Source organism: Scyliorhinus canicula, chromosome 2 (genome assembly GCF_902713615.1).
Source record: "Scyliorhinus canicula chromosome 2, sScyCan1.1, whole genome shotgun sequence".
Classification (NCBI taxonomy): domain Eukaryota; kingdom Metazoa; phylum Chordata; class Chondrichthyes; order Carcharhiniformes; family Scyliorhinidae; genus Scyliorhinus; species Scyliorhinus canicula.
The window spans coordinates 91,345,076-91,361,170 of NC_052147.1; the positions used below are offsets into that span (position 1 = coordinate 91,345,076).

A 16,095-nucleotide genomic window follows, 5' to 3' on the forward strand; every position below is an offset into this window, starting at 1 on the left:
AGAGGGTCAGTACTGAGAGAGCGCAGCACTGTCAGAGGGTCTGTACTGAGGGAGCGCGGCACTGTCAGAGGGTCTGTACTGAGGGAGTGCTGCACTGTCAGAGGGTCAGCACTGAGGGAGTGCTGCACTGTCAGAGGGGCAGTACTGAGGGAGTGCAGCATTGTCAGAGGGTCAGCACTGAGGGAGTGCTGCACTGTCAGAGGGGCAGTACTGAGGGAGTGCAGCATTGTCAGAGGGTCAGCACTGAGGGAGTGCTGCACTGTCAGAGGGGCAGTACTGAGGGAGTGCAGCATTGTCAGAGGGGCAGTACTGAGGGAGTGCTGCACTGTCAGAGGGGCAGTACTGAGGGAGTGCTGCACTGTCAGAGAGGCAGTACTGAGGGAGCGCTGCACTGTCAGGGGGGCAGTACTGAGGGAGCGCAGCACTGTCAGAGAGGCAGTACTGAGGGAATGCTGCACTGTCAGAGGGGCAGTTCAGAGAGAGTGCTGCACTGTCAGAGGGGCAGTACTGAGGGAGCTCGGCACTGTCAGAGGGTCAGTACTGAGGGAGCTCGGCACTGTCAGAGGGTCAGTACTGAGAGAGCGCAGCACTGTCAGAGGGGCAGTACTGAGAGAGCACGACACTGTCAGAGGGTCAGTATTGAGAGAGCGCAGCACTGTCAGAGGGGCAGTACTGAGAGAGCACAACACTGTCAGAGGTTCAGTACTGAGGGAGCGCTGCACTGTCTGAGGGGCAGTACTGAGGGAGCGCAGCACTATCAGAGGGGCATTACTGAGAGAGCGCGGCACTGTCAGAGAGGCAGTACTGAGGGACGCTGCACTGTCTGAGGGGCAGTACTGAGGGAGCTCGGCACTGTCAGAGGGTCGGTACTGAGGAAGCACGGCACTGACAGTGGGGCAGTACTGAGGGAGCACAGCACTGTCAGAGGGTCAGTACTGAGAGAGTGCAGCACTGTCTGAGGGGCAGTACTGAGGGAGCTCGGCACTGTCAGAGGGGCAATACTGAGGGAGCGCTGCACTGTCAGAGGGTCAGTACTGAGGGAGTGCTGCACTGTCAGAGGGGCATTACTGAGAGAGGGCAGTACTGAGAGAGTGCAGCACTGTCAGAGGGGCAGTACTGAGAGAGCGCAGCACTGTCAGAGGGGCAGTACTGAGGGAGCGCAGAACTGTCAGAGGGGCATTACTGAGAGACGCTGCACTGTCTGAGGGGCAGTACTGAGGGAGCTCGGCACTGTCAGAGGGGCAATACTGAGGGAGCGCTGCACTGTCAGAGGGCATTACTGAGAGAGCGCAGCACTGTCAGAGAGGCAGTACTAAGGGACGCTGCACTGTCTGAGGGGCAGTACTGAGGGAGCTCGGCACTGTCAGAGGGGCAATACTGAGGGAGCGCTGCACTGTCAGAGGGCATTACTGAGAGAGTGCAGCTCTGTCAGAGGGGCAGTACTGAGGGAGTGCTGCACTGTCAGAGAGTCAGTACTGAGGGAGCGCAGCACTGTCAGAGAGTCAGTACTGAGAGAGCGCAGCACTGTCAGAGAGTCAGTACTGAGAGAGCGCAGCACTGTCAGAGAGGCATTACTGAGAGAGCGGGGCACTGTCAGAGGGGCATTACTGAGAGAGTGCGGCACTGTCAGAGGGGCATTACTGAGGGAGCGCAGCTCTGTTAGAGGGGCAGTACTGAGGGATCGCAGCTCTGTCAGAGGGCCAGTACTGAGGAAGCGCAGCACTGTCAGAGGGGCAGTACTGAGGGAGTGCTGCACTGTCAGAGGGTCAGTACTGAGGGATTGCAGCTCTGTCAGAGGGGCAGTACTGAGAGAGCGCAGCACTGTCAGAGGGGCAGTACTGAGGGACACTGCACTGTCAGGGGGGCAGTACTGAGGGAGCTCGGCACTGTCAGAGAGGCAGTACTGAGAGAGCGGGGCACTGTCAGAGGGGCAGTACTGAGGGATCGCAGCACTGTCAGAGGGGCAGTACTGAAGGATCGCAGCACTGTCAGAGGGTCAGTACTGAGGAAGCACAGCACTGTCAGAGGGGCAGTACTGAGAGAGCGCGACACTGTCAGAGGGGCAGTACTGAGGAAGCACAGCACTGTCAGAGGGGCAGTACTGTGGGATCGCAGCTCTGTCAGAGGGGCAGTACTGAGGGATCGCAGCACTGTCAGAGGGTCAGTACTGAGGAAGCACAGCGCTGTCAGAGGGGCAGTACTGAGAGAGCGCGACACTGTCAGAGGGGCAGTACTGAGGAAGCACAGCACTGTCAGAGGGGCAGTACTGTGGGATCGCAGCTCTGTCAGAGGGGCAGTACTGAGGGATCGCAGCTCTGTCAGAGGGGCAGTACTGAGGGATCGCAGCACTGTCAGAGGGTCAGTACTGAGGAAGCACAGCACTGTCAGAGGGGCAGTACTGAGAGAGCGCGACACTGTCAGAGGGGCAGTACTGAGAGAGCACGACACTGTCAGAGGGTCAGTACTGAGGGAGCGCAGCACTGTCAGAGGGGCAGTTCAGAGAGAGCGCAGCACTGTCAGAGGGGTAGTACTGAGGGAGTGCTGCACTGTCTGAGGGGCAGTACTGAGAGAGCACGACACTGTCAGAGGGTCAGTACTGAGGGAGCGCAGCACTGTCAGAGGGGCAGTACTGAGAGAGCGCAGCACTGTCAGAGGGTCTGTACTGAGGGAGCGCGGCACTGTCAGAGGGTCTGTACTGAGGGAGTGCTGCACTGTCAGAGGGGCAGAACAGAGAGAGGGCAGCACTGTCAGAGGGTCAGCACTGAGGGAGTGCTGCACTGTCAGAGGGTCAGCACTGAGGGAGTGCTGCACTGTCAGAGGGGCAGTACTGAGGGAGTGCAGCATTGTCAGAGGGTCAGCACTGAGGGAGTGCTGCACTGTCAGAGGGGCAGTACTGAGGGAGTGCAGCATTGTCAGAGGGACAGTACTGAGGGAGTGCTGCACTGTCAGAGGGTCAGCACTGAGGGAGTGCTGCACTGTCAGAGGGGCAGTACTGAGGGAGTGCAGCATTGTCAGAGGGACAGTACTGAGGGAGTGCTGCACTGTCAGATGGTTAGCACTGAGGGAGTGCTGCACTGTCAGAGGGGCAGTACTGAGGGAGTGCAGCATTGTCAGAGGGACAGTACTGAGGGAGTGCTGCACTGTCAGATGGTTAGCACTGAGGGAGTGCTGCACTGTCAGAGGGGCAGTACTGAGGGAGTGCAGCATTGTCAGAGGGGCAGTACTGAGGGAGTGCTGCACTGTCAGAGGGGCAGTACTGAGGGAGCGCTGCACTGTCAGGGGGGCAGTACTGAGGGAGCGCAGCACTGTCAGAGAGGCAGTACTGAGGGAGCGCTGCACTGTCAGGGGGGCAGTACTGAGGGAGCGCAGCACTGTCAGAGAGGCAGTACTGAGGGAATGCTGCACTGTCAGAGGGGCAGTTCAGAGAGAGTGCTGCACTGTCAGAGGGGTAGTACTGAGGGAGCTCGGCACTGTCAGAGGGTCAGTACTGAGGGAGCTCGGCACTGTCAGAGGGTCAGTACTGAGAGAGCGCAGCACTGTCAGAGGGGCAGTACTGAGAGAGCACGACACTGTCAGAGGGTCAGTACTGAGAGAGCGCAGCACTGTCAGAGGGGCAGTACTGAGAGAGCACAACACTGTCAGAGGTTCAGTACTGAGGGAGCGCTGCACTGTCTGAGGGGCAGTACTGAGGGAGCGCAGCACTATCAGAGGGGCATTACTGAGAGAGCGCGGCACTGTCAGAGAGGCAGTACTGAGGGACGCTGCACTGTCTGAGGGGCAGTACTGAGGGAGCTCGGCACTGTCAGAGGGTCGGTACTGAGGAAGCACGGCACTGACAGTGGGGCAGTACTGAGGGAGCACAGCACTGTCAGAGGGTCAGTACTGAGAGAGTGCAGCACTGTCAGAGAGGCAATACTGAGAGAGCGCAGCACTGTGAGAGGGTCAGTACTGAGGGAGTGCTGCACTGTCAGAGGGGCATTACTGAGAGAGGGCAGTACTGAGAGAGTGCAGCACTGTCAGAGGGGCAGTACTGAGGGAGTGCTGCACTGTCAGAGGGGCATTACTGAGAGACGCTGCACTGTCTGAGGGGCAGTACTGAGGGAGCGCAGCACTGTCAGAGGGGCAATACTGAGGGAGCGCTGCACTGTCAGAGGGGCAGTACTGAGGGAGTGCTGCACTGTCAGAGGGGCATTACTGAGAGACGCTGCACTGTCAGAGGGGCAGTACTGAGAGAGCGCGGCACTGTCAGAGGGGCATTACTGAGAGACGCTGCACTGTCAGAGGGCATTACTGAGAGAGCGCAGCACTGTCAGAGAGGCAGTACTGAGGAAGCACAGCACTGTCAGAGGGGCAGTACTGAGGGAGTGCTGCACTGTCAGAGGGTCAGTACTGAGGGATTGCAGCTCTGTCAGAGGGGCAGTACTGAGAGAGCGCGGCACTGTCAGAGGGGCAGTACTGAGGGACACTGCACTGTCAGGGGGGCAGTACTGAGGGAGCTCGGCACTGTCAGAGAGGCAGTACTGAGAGAGCGGGGCACTGTCAGAGGGGCAGTACTGAGGGATCGCAGCACTGTCAGAGGGGCAGTACTGAAGGATCGCAGCACTGTCAGAGGGTCAGTACTGAGGAAGCACAGCACTGTCAGAGGGGCAGTACTGAGAGAGCGCGACACTGTCAGAGGGGCAGTACTGAGGAAGCACAGCACTGTCAGAGGGGCAGTACTGAGAGAGCGCGACACTGTCAGAGGGGCAGTACTGAGGAAGCACAGCACTGTCAGAGGGGCAGTACTTTGGGATCGCAGCTCTGTCAGAGGGGCAGTACTGTGGGATCGCTGCTCTGTCAGAGGGGCAGTACTGAGGAAGCACAGCACTGTCAGAGGGGCAGTACTGAGGGAGCGCAGCTCTGTTAGAGGGGCAGTACTGAAGGATCGCAGCACTGTCAGAGGGTCAGTACTGAAGGATCGCAGCACTGTCAGAGGGTCAGTACTGAGGAAGCACAGCACTGTCAGAGGGGCAGTACTGAGAGAGCGCGACACTGTCAGAGGGGCAGTACTGAGGAAGCACAGCACTGTCAGAGGGGCAGTACTGTGGGATCGCAGCTCTGTCAGAGGGGCAGTACTGAGGGATCGCAGCTCTGTCAGAGGGGCAGTACTGAGGGATCGCAGCACTGTCAGAGGGTCAGTACTGAGGAAGCACAGCACTGTCAGAGGGGCAGTACTGAGAGAGCGCGACACTGTCAGAGGGGCAGTACTGAGGAAGCACAGCACTGTCAGAGGGGCAGTACTGTGGGATCGCAGCTCTGTCAGAGGGGCAGTACTGAGGGATCGCAGCACTGTCAGAGGGTCAGTACTGAGGAAGCACAGCACTGTCAGAGGGGCAGTACTGAGAGAGCGCGACACTGTCAGAGGGGCAGTACTGAGGAAGCGCAGCACTGTCAGAGAGGCAGTACTGAGAGAGCGCGACACTGTCAGAGGGGCAGTACTGAGGAAGCGCAGCACTGTCAGAGAGGCAGTACTGAGGGATTGCAGCTCTGTCAGAGGGGCAGTACTGAGGGATCACAGCTCTGTCAGAGGGGCAGTACTGAGGGATCGCAGCACTGTCAGAGGGGCAGTACTGAGGGATCGCAGCACTGTCAGAGGGGCAGTACTGAGGGATCGCAGCTCTGTCAGAGGGGCAGTACTGAGGGAGCGTTGTACTTTGAGTAAGAATTGTACTGAGTATAATTCCCTCAGTGCCTGGATGGCATGGTGACACAGTGGTTAGCACTGATGCCTCACAGCACCAGGGACCCGGGTTCAATTCCAGCCTTGTGTGACTGTCTGTGTGGAGTTTGCACTTTCTCCCCTTGTCTGGGTGGGTTTACTCTGGGTGCTCCTGTTTCCTCCCAGATGTGCAGGTTAGCTGGATTGGCCATGATAAACTATCTCTCAGTACCCATAAATGCGCAGGTTAGGTGGGATTATGGGGTTACGAGGAAATGGTGGGGCATGGGCCTAGATAGGGTTCCCTTTCAGTGGGTGGGTTCAGATTTGATGGGCTGAATGGCCTCCACTGTCGGGATTCTCTGATTCTATGAGTCCACCTATTTTGTGGGAATCTATTTATAGACTCATTTCACTTCTTGTACAGTGTTCATAAAGCTCTGTCAGGGCGGGGTTGCTGCCTCCTGTTCCAGAATTCCATTCTGTGAATTAGATTAGAAAGCAATTCCTAATATTTGCTTGCCCTTTAATAGTTTTCCTGTCTCTTCAGTCCTCCCTCCCCCAAAATGTTGACCCACAATGGATACAATGTAACCCACCCCCACCTAATCCTTCCTGCACCCACCACCGTCTTATCTCCCCGGATGAGATCTGTGCCATCTAAACAACCTTCTCACCTGCCTCCGGCCATATTCATGGGTCGATCCAACCCCCTATCACACCCGGTGAAACTCTCTAACGTCCCATTATCACTGTCAAGGTCACCCACTGGCTGCTTTTGTGGAACTGCTATTTAGAATGATGGCGATCGGTTAGCTCTGTTGGTTGGACGTATAGTCTGTGAGGCAGAGCGACACCAACAGCGCAGGTTCAATTCCCGTACCGGATTCTCAATGTTGCCCCGTGCCTGAGGTGTGGTGACCCTCAAGTGAAATCACCACCCAGTCAGCTCTCTCTCTCTCAAAGGGGAAAGCAGCCTATGGACCTCTGGGATTGTGGCGACATTTTACATTTATTTCTAATGAACTTTCCCTGCTGAATGTCTTGTGTGTTCCCATGTGCTTCTGCTCAGCTCTTTCTTGGACTTTTCCCTCACCTCATTTCTTCTTTGTTTAGTAGTGAAAAACTGGAGTGCAGAATAGCCACGATATCAAGTGCCCAGGACCTGATGTACCAGCCCCTACACCGGACTGCTGAGGGCTTGCTGCAAGATGTCATCACTGAGGTAAAGCAAACCATTGTGTGGAAAGGTCACAGGTGGGAGCAGGTATCTTCAGGGTGAGGGATCTGTGCCGGTGAATACCAGGTTGTGGGAAGGTAATAATAATAATCTTTATTAGTGTCACAGGTAAGCTTACATTAACATTGCAATGAAGTTACTGGGGAAATCCCCTAGTCACCTCATTCTGGTGCCTGTTCAGGTACACAGAGAGAGAATTCGGAATGTCCAAATTACCTAACAGCACATCTTTCGGGACCTGTGGGAGGAAACCGGAGCGCCCGGAGGAAACCCACGCAGACACAGGGAGAACGTGCAGACTCCACACAGTCACCCAAGCCGGGAATTGAACCTGGGACCCTGGAGCTGTGAAGCAACAGTGCTAACCACTGTGCTACCGTGCCACAGTCAGGGCTTTGGAGAGAGGATTGGTTGCATGTGGATTGAGGTGTGGTGGGAGAGAAGTACACTGAGGGAGGAATGTACACTCGAAAGGACGGAGATAGTGTACATGGAGGGAAGGAGCTTGGGGAAGGAGAAAGGGACACTGGGGGAGGAAGGGATGAGATTGAGAGATAGATTGGGAGCTGGATTCTTCCGCCCCGCCCACTGCAAAAACGCCACAGGCGAGACCTGTACAATAGGTCCATTGACCTGGGGCAGGATTCTCCAGTCGCTGGGCAGACGCGGCTGGAAAACCCCGCCGTGGATGTGTGCATGAGAGGTGGGGTACAGGGTCAGGTGGTGTGAGTCACTTTGGATCAGACTCGTCTTCAAGTAGAAATTTCAAGCTGCAGCTCGTTTGTAGCAGCAAATACTGGAAGATTTGGCTGTTTTACGGTTTGGGGCCTATTTACACTGGATCTAAGAGTGGTGATAGAATTTCTGGGAAGTAAGCCTCTGAATGAAGGGCTCTGTCGCCAAACGTTATTCTGCGTGCCTCTACTTGCCTCTAAAAATATTTTTATTAAAGGCATTTTGCATATATACATAGTATGGGCGGCACAGTAGCACAGCGGTTAGCCCTGTTGCTTCACAGCTCCATGGTCCTCAGGTTCGATTCCCGGCTTGTCTGTGCGGAGTCTGCACATTCTCCCCGTGTCTGCGTGGGTTTCCTCCAAGTGCTCCGGTTTCCTCCCACAAGTCCTGAAAGACGTGCTGTTTGGTGAATTGGACATTCTGAATTCTCCCTCTGTGTACCCGAACAGGCGCCGAAATTTGGCGACTCGGGGATTTTCACAGTAACTTCATTGCAGTGTCATTGTAAGTCGACTTGTGACAATAAAGGTTATTATTATTAAATATCAGAAAACCAAAAAACCACAGATACCAAAACACAGGCCAACCACAACCCTGATACCGAGCCCACAATTCTCCCCGCCCCCTTACATTTTTCCCCCTTATCTCCCCCCAACACACAGAATCAGAAAAAAAACAAGCCGCTCTCCCCCGCTGATGCCTTAATTCACTTTAAAGAAGTCGATAAATGGCATCCACCTCGGGGTGATCCCTGGTCCGCTCCCCGTATGACGAACGTAACCTTTTCCAAGTGCAGGACTTCTGCCAGGTTACTCACCCACTCACCCCCCCCCCCCCCTGTCTTCGGCGGCTCTGAGTCCCGCCACACAACAAAATCCATCTCCAGGCTTTCAGGGAGTCAAAGGCCAAGACATTGGCCTCTTTCTCCACCTGGACTTCCGAATCTTCCGACACTCCGAATATCGCCATTTTCCGGACTCAGGGTCAACTCTTCCCCCACAACCTCCAACATAACATCGGAGAACCCCTGCCAGAACCCCCTCAGCTTTAGACACACCCAGAACAGGTGGATGTGGACTGCTTGCCTACTTTTAAAAGCAATAGGAATCACAGATGCCGAAGGTATTGATTTAAGGGCCAAATAAAGCAGTGAAAGACATTTTCAATGATTCTCTCTCTCTCTCTCTCTCTCTCTGCCCAGGTTTAAGGCTGCAATGCCAGAGATACTACAGTCTGCCTGGGGTCGCCAGGTCTGTCTGTTTACATGAAGTGGGACTGCTGTTTTATTTATTCACGGCTTGCTATTGGATGGAGAAATGTTTGGAAAGTGGAGGTTGCGACTTTGTGCAGGGCCCGCTCTGGCTCTCAGTGTCGGAGTGGCTTTGTGTGATGGTGAAAATCTTTCAGCCTAGTGAACTGTTGCTGTTGGTGGAGAACCAGAGATTCGACAGACTCTGGGACCAGGTTGGTCCCATCGACGCAGTGTCACAGACTGAATGTAAAGCTCTCTATGTACTGAGCCTCTGCAGGAGAAGATGATGAGAGCGCCAATTTAATGCTTCGGTCTAAGAGTGACCGTTGTTACTGGAGATGCTGACATAGTGCGAACACAGACAAATACAGGAGTGTGATTGACCGCAAGCCCACAGAGTAGTCTCTATTTATTATTTTTGCAGAGTGGAGTGTATTTAACTGGACCCACCTTAACCCTGAGGCACTGACTCGCTCACAGTCACTGAAATAGGCCCGGATTTGGGATTGAGAAAAACCACAGACAGGAACACTGGCTGACGGATCCATGGCCCACTCCCCTACCTTCCACCCTGGGATTGGATCAACATTCTCCCAGGGAGCAGAGCCTCATGTACAGACTGTCCATTGCTGATCCCTTAAATCAAAGACCAAGACAATCAATAATGTTATTTTTTTTAAGGTTGGGTATTTCATAATTAATTTAAATGTGAAGCACTGAACTTTATACTTTTATAAAATTATTTTGTATATAATGTATATTTATAAATGTTTTCACATGTAAATACACTTATCAGTTCACCTATGGTTTCAATTCCTTGGCAAAGTTTGAATTTATTTTTTTTGTTCAAACAATGAAATCATTCCTGCTGCAATATCTGTTGTCTGTGTCCTTTATTAAATCCACCGGCAGGCCAAACATCAGCAACTTACTCAACAGGGACACCACAGCATTGCCAATTACACCAAGGGCAAGCCTGCATTTAAATAGCCATGTTAACTTAGTCCGCACTTTGCCTCCCTGAACATTTCTAAGTGTGGCATCAGGTCTATCTGCGAGATAAGGGGAGCTTTCCTCAATCTCTAACCCTGGAGCTGTACCTGTTCTGGGGGTGTCTGATTGGGACAGAGGAGATGGAGCTTTATTCGGTATCTCATCCGCGCTGGACCTGCCCTGAGAATGTTTGTAGCAAAACCTGCTGGTGCCCTGCCAGCTGTGGGTAGTGTTGCCAGTCTTTGCTGGACTCTATGGGAGGTCCTGCTCCCAGTGCCTCATGCCCTCTCCTGGCCCTGGCTCCTGTCTGCCCCTGTTTCCAGTCCCTGCTCCCGTGTTTGTTGCATCATTGAACCGCAATCTGATGCAACTCAGAGGAATATTTCAGTCCGGCTGGGACGGCTTTATTGGTCGCTTCTGAACCCAAGCCCCGCCCGGAAAACACTGATTGGTCAGAGCTTTAATAACCCGCCCACTTGCTGAAGCAGTGGATTCACGTGAAGTAAATAAAGTGAGATCGACTGAGACAAATTGTGAGACAGAGCGATAGAAAGGCACTAAGAGAGAGAGTGCGTGTGAGTGAGAGAAAGGACAGTGAGTGAGTGAGTGTCTATGTGAGTGAGGGAGAGAGAGAGAGAGAGAGAAAGGAGTGAGTGAGTGAGTGTCTATGTGAGTGAGGGAGAGAGAGAGAGAGAGAAAGGACAGAGTGAGTGAGTGAGTGTCTATGTGAGTGAGGGAGAGAGAGAGAGAGAAAGGACAGAGTGAGTGAGAGGACAGAGAGAAAGGAAAAACAGAGAGGGGAGAGAGAAGAGTGGGTCAGAGAGGAGAGAGAGAGAGAGGATAGAGTGGGTGAGAGGACAGAGTGTGTCAGGATTGAGTGAGAGGAGAGACTGAGTGAGTGGACAGAGGGAAGACAGGGAAGACAGAGGACAGAGTGGGTGAGAGGAGAAAGAGGACAGAGTGAGAGGAAGGAAAGAGAGTGAGGGAACACAGATTGAGGGAGAGGACAGAGTCTGTGAGAGAGGAGAGATAGAGGACTGACCGAGAGGGAGGACAGACAAAGAAAAAGAGAGAAAACAGACACAAAAAGGACACTGACAGACGGGGTGCGGGGGAGACAGAAGAGGGGCAAGGAGTGAGGTTCTAGTCCCACAGGCAGTTTATTTGTATAGCCCACCGCGATGCCTCCCCAGGTGACCGAGCATTTGGAGGTGGATGAAGCTGGTTCACTCCTCCAGAGTTGCAACATTCCCCGGGTCCTCTGGATCTTTGGTTACGGCTCGCTGATTTGGAAACCAGATTTTGAATTCACCTCCAGGAAGATTGGCTTCGTCCGTGGTTACAGCAGGAGGTTCTGGCATGGAGATTCTCATCACCGAGGCAACCAGGAGATGGTGGGTTTTGATTCGGGTAAATATATTTGAAAAATGATTTGACCTGAATCTCCCTCTGAGGGATTGAGGTTCATTAAATCTGAACACAAAGATTTGGTCTCCTGTTTGAGAACCACTAGAGGGTCATAGACAGACACCCATCACGGTAGAAATCAGAGCCCCTCCCTGTGGGGAATCTGGGATAGAGACCCCTCACTGTGGGGAATCTGGGATAGAAACCCCCTCACTGTGGGGAATCTGGGATAGAGACCCCTTCACTGTGGGGAATCTGGGATAGAGCCCCTCACCGTGGGGAATCTGGGATAGAGACCCCCTCACTGTGGGGAATCTGGGATAGAGAACCCCTCACTGTGGGGAATCTGGGATAGAGCCCTCCTCACTGTGGGGAATCTGGGATAGAGACCCCTCACTGTGGGGAATCTGGGATAGAGCCCCTCACCGTGGGGAATCTGGGATAGAGCCCCTCACTGTGGGGAATCTGGGATAGAGCCCCTCACTGTGGGGAATCGGAAACCCCTCACTGTGGGGAATCTGGGATAGAGACCCCTCACCATGGGGAATCTGGGATAGAGACCCCCTCACTGTGGGGAATCTGGGATAGAGACCCCCTCACTGTGGGGAATCTGGGATAGAGCCCCTCACCGTGGGGAATCTGGGATAGAGCCCCTCACTGTGGGGAATCTAGGATAGAGCCCCTCACTGTGGGGAATCTGGGATAGAGACCCCTCACCGTGTGGAATCTGGGATAGAGCCCCTCACCATGGGGAATCAGAAACCCCTCACTGTGGGGAATCTGGGATAAAGACCCCCTCACTGTGGGGAATCTGGGATAGAGCCCCTCACCGTGGGGAATCAGAAACCCCTCACTGTGGGGAATCTGGGATAGAGCCCCTCACCGTGGGGAATCTGGGATAGAGTCCCTCACTGTGGGGAATCTAGGATAGAGCCCCTCACTGTGGGGAATCTGGGATAGAGACCCCTCACCATGGGGAATCTGGGATAGAGCCCCTCACTGCGGGGAATCTAGGATAGAGACCCCTCACCGTGGGGAATCTGGGATAGAGACACCTCACCATGGGGAATCTGGGATAGAGCCCCTCATAGAACATAGAACAGTACAGCACAGAACAGGCCCTTCGGCCCTCAATGTTGTGCCGAGCCATGATCACCCTACTCAAACCCACGTATCCACCCTATACCCGTAACCCAACAACCCCCCTTAACCTTACTTTTATTAGGACACTACGGGCAATTTAGCATGGCCAATCCACCTAACCCGCACATCTTTGGACTGTGGGGGGAAACCGGAGCACCCGGAGGAAACCCACGCACACACGGGGAGGACGTGCAGACTCCACACAGACAGTGACCCAGCCGGGAATTGAACCTGGGACCCTGGAGCTGTGAAGCATTTATGCTAACCACCATGCTACCCTGCTGCCCCTCACTGCGGGGAATCTGGGATAGAGACCCTTCACTGTGGGGAATCAGAAACCCCTCACCTTGGGGAATCTGGGATAGAGCCCCTCACTGTGGGGAATCAGAAACCCCTCACTGTGGGGTAGCAGAGAGACCCCCATCCCATCAAAGAAGACCTTTGAAGTCTAGTCACTGTTGTAATTCATGAAACACAGCTAATTCGTTGCAAACTGCAAAGAGATAATGACCAGCTAAACTGTTTTTTGTGATGTAAATTGATGGATTAATAGTGACCAGGTCATAGAATCATCTTTGGGTTGTGGGGGTGAAACCCACGCAGACATGGGGAGAATGTGCAAACTCCACACGGACAGTGACCCAGGGCCAGGATTTGAACCCGGGTCCTCAGTGCCGCAGTCCCAGTGCTAACCACTGTGCCACGTGCCACCCTCCTGCAATCGCAATTAACTTTGGACACAAAGGGACAATTTAGGATGGCCAAATCCATCTAACCTGCACCCGGTATCAGCCAGGATAACCTTTCTGCTCTTCTCCAATACGATACCACGGGACCTTTTATATCCAACAGATGGGGCCTTGATTTAAAATCTCAACTGAGAGACGGCACCTCTGACTGTGCAGCACCCCATCTGTAATACACTGGAATGTTAGTTTTGATTTTCAACTTGGCCACTTAGGACCCTGTGGCAGTAGGTGTGAGACCAACTTGAGCCAGGGGCTGACACAGAGTGTGTTCCTATGCGAGGGATTTGCAGACACAGAGCCTGTCCCGTCACTGTTAGGAGGTTGACATTTGGGGTGTGGAAGGAACGGGATCCACTGACTGGCTGTTGCTTGTTTTCTCAGTACACAGGCTGCCAACATGTTCATTAATCTGCCTTGTTTTGTTTTTCAGCCAGGACGCGTGGTCACTTTATTAGAAGATGTTGATGTAAGTATTTCACAGTGACGTACTGTTGTGAAACTCTGAACTGCATTCCCTGGCTTTGAGTCACCAATACTAGACCATACAGAATGAATAACAATAACTCCCTCAGCAACTGTTTGCGCTAACTTTTATAAAACTGTGAATATATTTTCAAACAAAGAAAAACAAAGAAAAGTACAGCACAGGAACAGGCCCTTCAGCCCTCCAAACCTGTGCAACCATGTTGCCCGTCAAATTAATCAACTTAGTCCAAGTAAAGTAGCTGAGAGGCTGGGAACTGTGATGAGCTTTGGGGTTTCCAAGAAGTCTGTGCAGAGGAGGAAAAAGTTTCAAAGGCTAATGGAACATTAGATTTCAAGATGGCTGGATTATAAGAGGGTGCAGGTTCTGCTACAGTCGTAAAGATCCAGTTTGGACTGCAGCCGGAGTGGTGCATTCAGTTCTGGGAAGGATTTATAGAGCTCTTGGAGAGAGTGAAGAGCAAATTCACCACAATCCTATCGGGGCTAAAAGGGTTACATTATGATGACAGGTTATATCATAGAATTTACAGTGCAGAAGGAGGCCATTCGGCCCATCGAGTCTGCACCGGCTCTTGGAAAGAGCACCCTACCCAAGGTCAACCCCTCCCCCTATCCCAATAACCCAGTAACCCCACCCAACACTAAGGGCAATTTTGGACACTAAGGGCAATTTATCATGGCCAATCCACCTAACCTGCACATCTTTGGACTGTGGGAGGAAACCGGAGCACCCGGAGGAAACTCACGCACACACGGGGAGGATGTGCAGACTCCGCACAGACAGTGACCCAAGCCGGAATCGAACCTGGGACCCTGGAGCTGTGAAGCCATTGTGCTAGCCACAATGCTACCGTGCTGTATAGTCTAGGCTCATATTCAGCAAATACCTGCAGCCCTGCTGCATGCTACAGCTGATGTGTGTTAACTGTGGATGGAGTTTGGCATGAGGTAACATCACCATCTCTGGCTGGAATTGAAACTGTGTCCAACAGTCCCCCCTCCCCACCCTCCGGGTGTTATTGTTTTGATGTCTGAGCTGTACTTTTTACTGATGTTTGAGTCTAATCGCAGCTTCACTCTCTTTCCATCTGCTCAGGCCGACACATGGGGAGTGGCCTATGAGGTGCGGGATGATCAGATCAGGAGTTCGCTGGAGTATCTAAACCTTCGTGAAAGCCTGCTCGGGGGATACATGTGCAAGACTGTGGAGTTCTTCCCTCAGGGCATGGAGCCCTGTGGCAGCACCTTGGCCCTGGTTTATATTGCCACCCCTCAGAACCCACTGTATCTGGGGCCAGCCCCAGCCGATGACATTGCCAGGCAGATTGTTGGGTGCTGCGGTTGCTCAGGACACAACCTGGAATACCTGCTCAGACTGGCACAGTTCATGCACTCCACATGCCCAGGGGTGGAGGATGAGCACCTGTTCTCGATCGAAGCTGCTGCCCTGGCACTCTCGCTACCCCTGGGAGGCGGACCCACAGTTGGGCAAGAGTAGCTAGCTACCAAACTCAGCAAGTGTACTGCTAGCTTCACATCCAGTTCACCAGCATCGACACATTACATACAATCGAGTGGAGGGACTAAACAGTCTTAGTAACTGAGAACTTAAGCCTGTACTGGTGGAGAATGGGGATGTGAAACATATCAGCCATGATTGAAGGCAGAACAGACTTGATGGGCCAAATGGCCTAATTCTGCTCCTATGTCTTATGGTCTCATGGGTTATAGCCTCTGCTGGAATACCATAGGTCAGATCTCTGTGTCTGATTCATTTCTGATAACTGTATTTTTTATACATTATTTATAATAAATAAGTGCTGCTGACTGTGCCTCTTGACTATAGAATCATAGAAAATAGGAGCAGGAGGAGGCCATTTGGCCCTTCGAACCTGTTCCGCCATTCATTATGATCATCCCGTTTTATCCCCATATGCTTTGCCCCCCCCCCACACACACACACACACACAAATGCTATATCTACCTGCGTCCTGAAAACATGTAATGTTTAGACCGCAACTATTTTTTGTGGTACCGATTTCCACAGGCTCACCACTCTCTGGGTGAAGAAATTTCTCAGACTGTGACCTCTTGGTCTGGGCACCCCCACCATTGGGAGCATCCGTCTTACATCTACCCTGTCTAGTCCTGTTAGAATTTTATAGGTTTCGATGAGATTCCTCCCTCATTCTTCTGAATTCCAGTGAATACAATCCTAACCGATTTAGTCTCTCCTCATACGTCTGTCCCGCCATCCCAGGAATCAGTCTGGTAAACCTTCTCTGCACTCTCTCTAAAGCAAGAACATCTTCCTCAGATAAGGAGACCAAAACTGCACACAATACTCCTGGTGTGGCCTCACCAAAACCCTGTATAATACTCCTGCACT

The 16,095-nt window shown here is 53.0% G+C and overlaps 2 protein-coding genes across 2 annotated transcripts in view; both read left to right on the top strand.

The window, feature by feature from the left end:
• dll4 (delta-like 4 (Drosophila)) overlaps positions 1-9,802 on the top strand; it is a 37,776-nt gene extending 27,974 nt beyond the window's left edge. Inside the window, exons 10-11 of the mRNA XM_038782791.1 lie at positions 6,815-6,923; positions 8,878-9,802. Coding sequence (XP_038638719.1) covers positions 6,815-6,923; positions 8,878-8,883 — 115 coding nt within the window. The 3' untranslated portion in view covers positions 8,884-9,802. The remainder of the gene's footprint in view (positions 1-6,814; positions 6,924-8,877) is intronic.
• Positions 9,803-10,674: 872 nt separating this feature from the next.
• On the top strand, positions 10,675-15,533 carry chac1 (ChaC, cation transport regulator homolog 1 (E. coli)). Its single transcript, XM_038782804.1, has 3 exons — positions 10,675-11,315; positions 13,651-13,686; positions 14,803-15,533. Exons 1-3 carry the CDS (start codon positions 11,103-11,105, stop codon positions 15,202-15,204), a joined length of 651 nt encoding a protein of 216 aa, XP_038638732.1. The 5' UTR covers positions 10,675-11,102; the 3' UTR covers positions 15,205-15,533.
• The last annotated feature ends 562 nt before the right edge of the window (positions 15,534-16,095 follow it).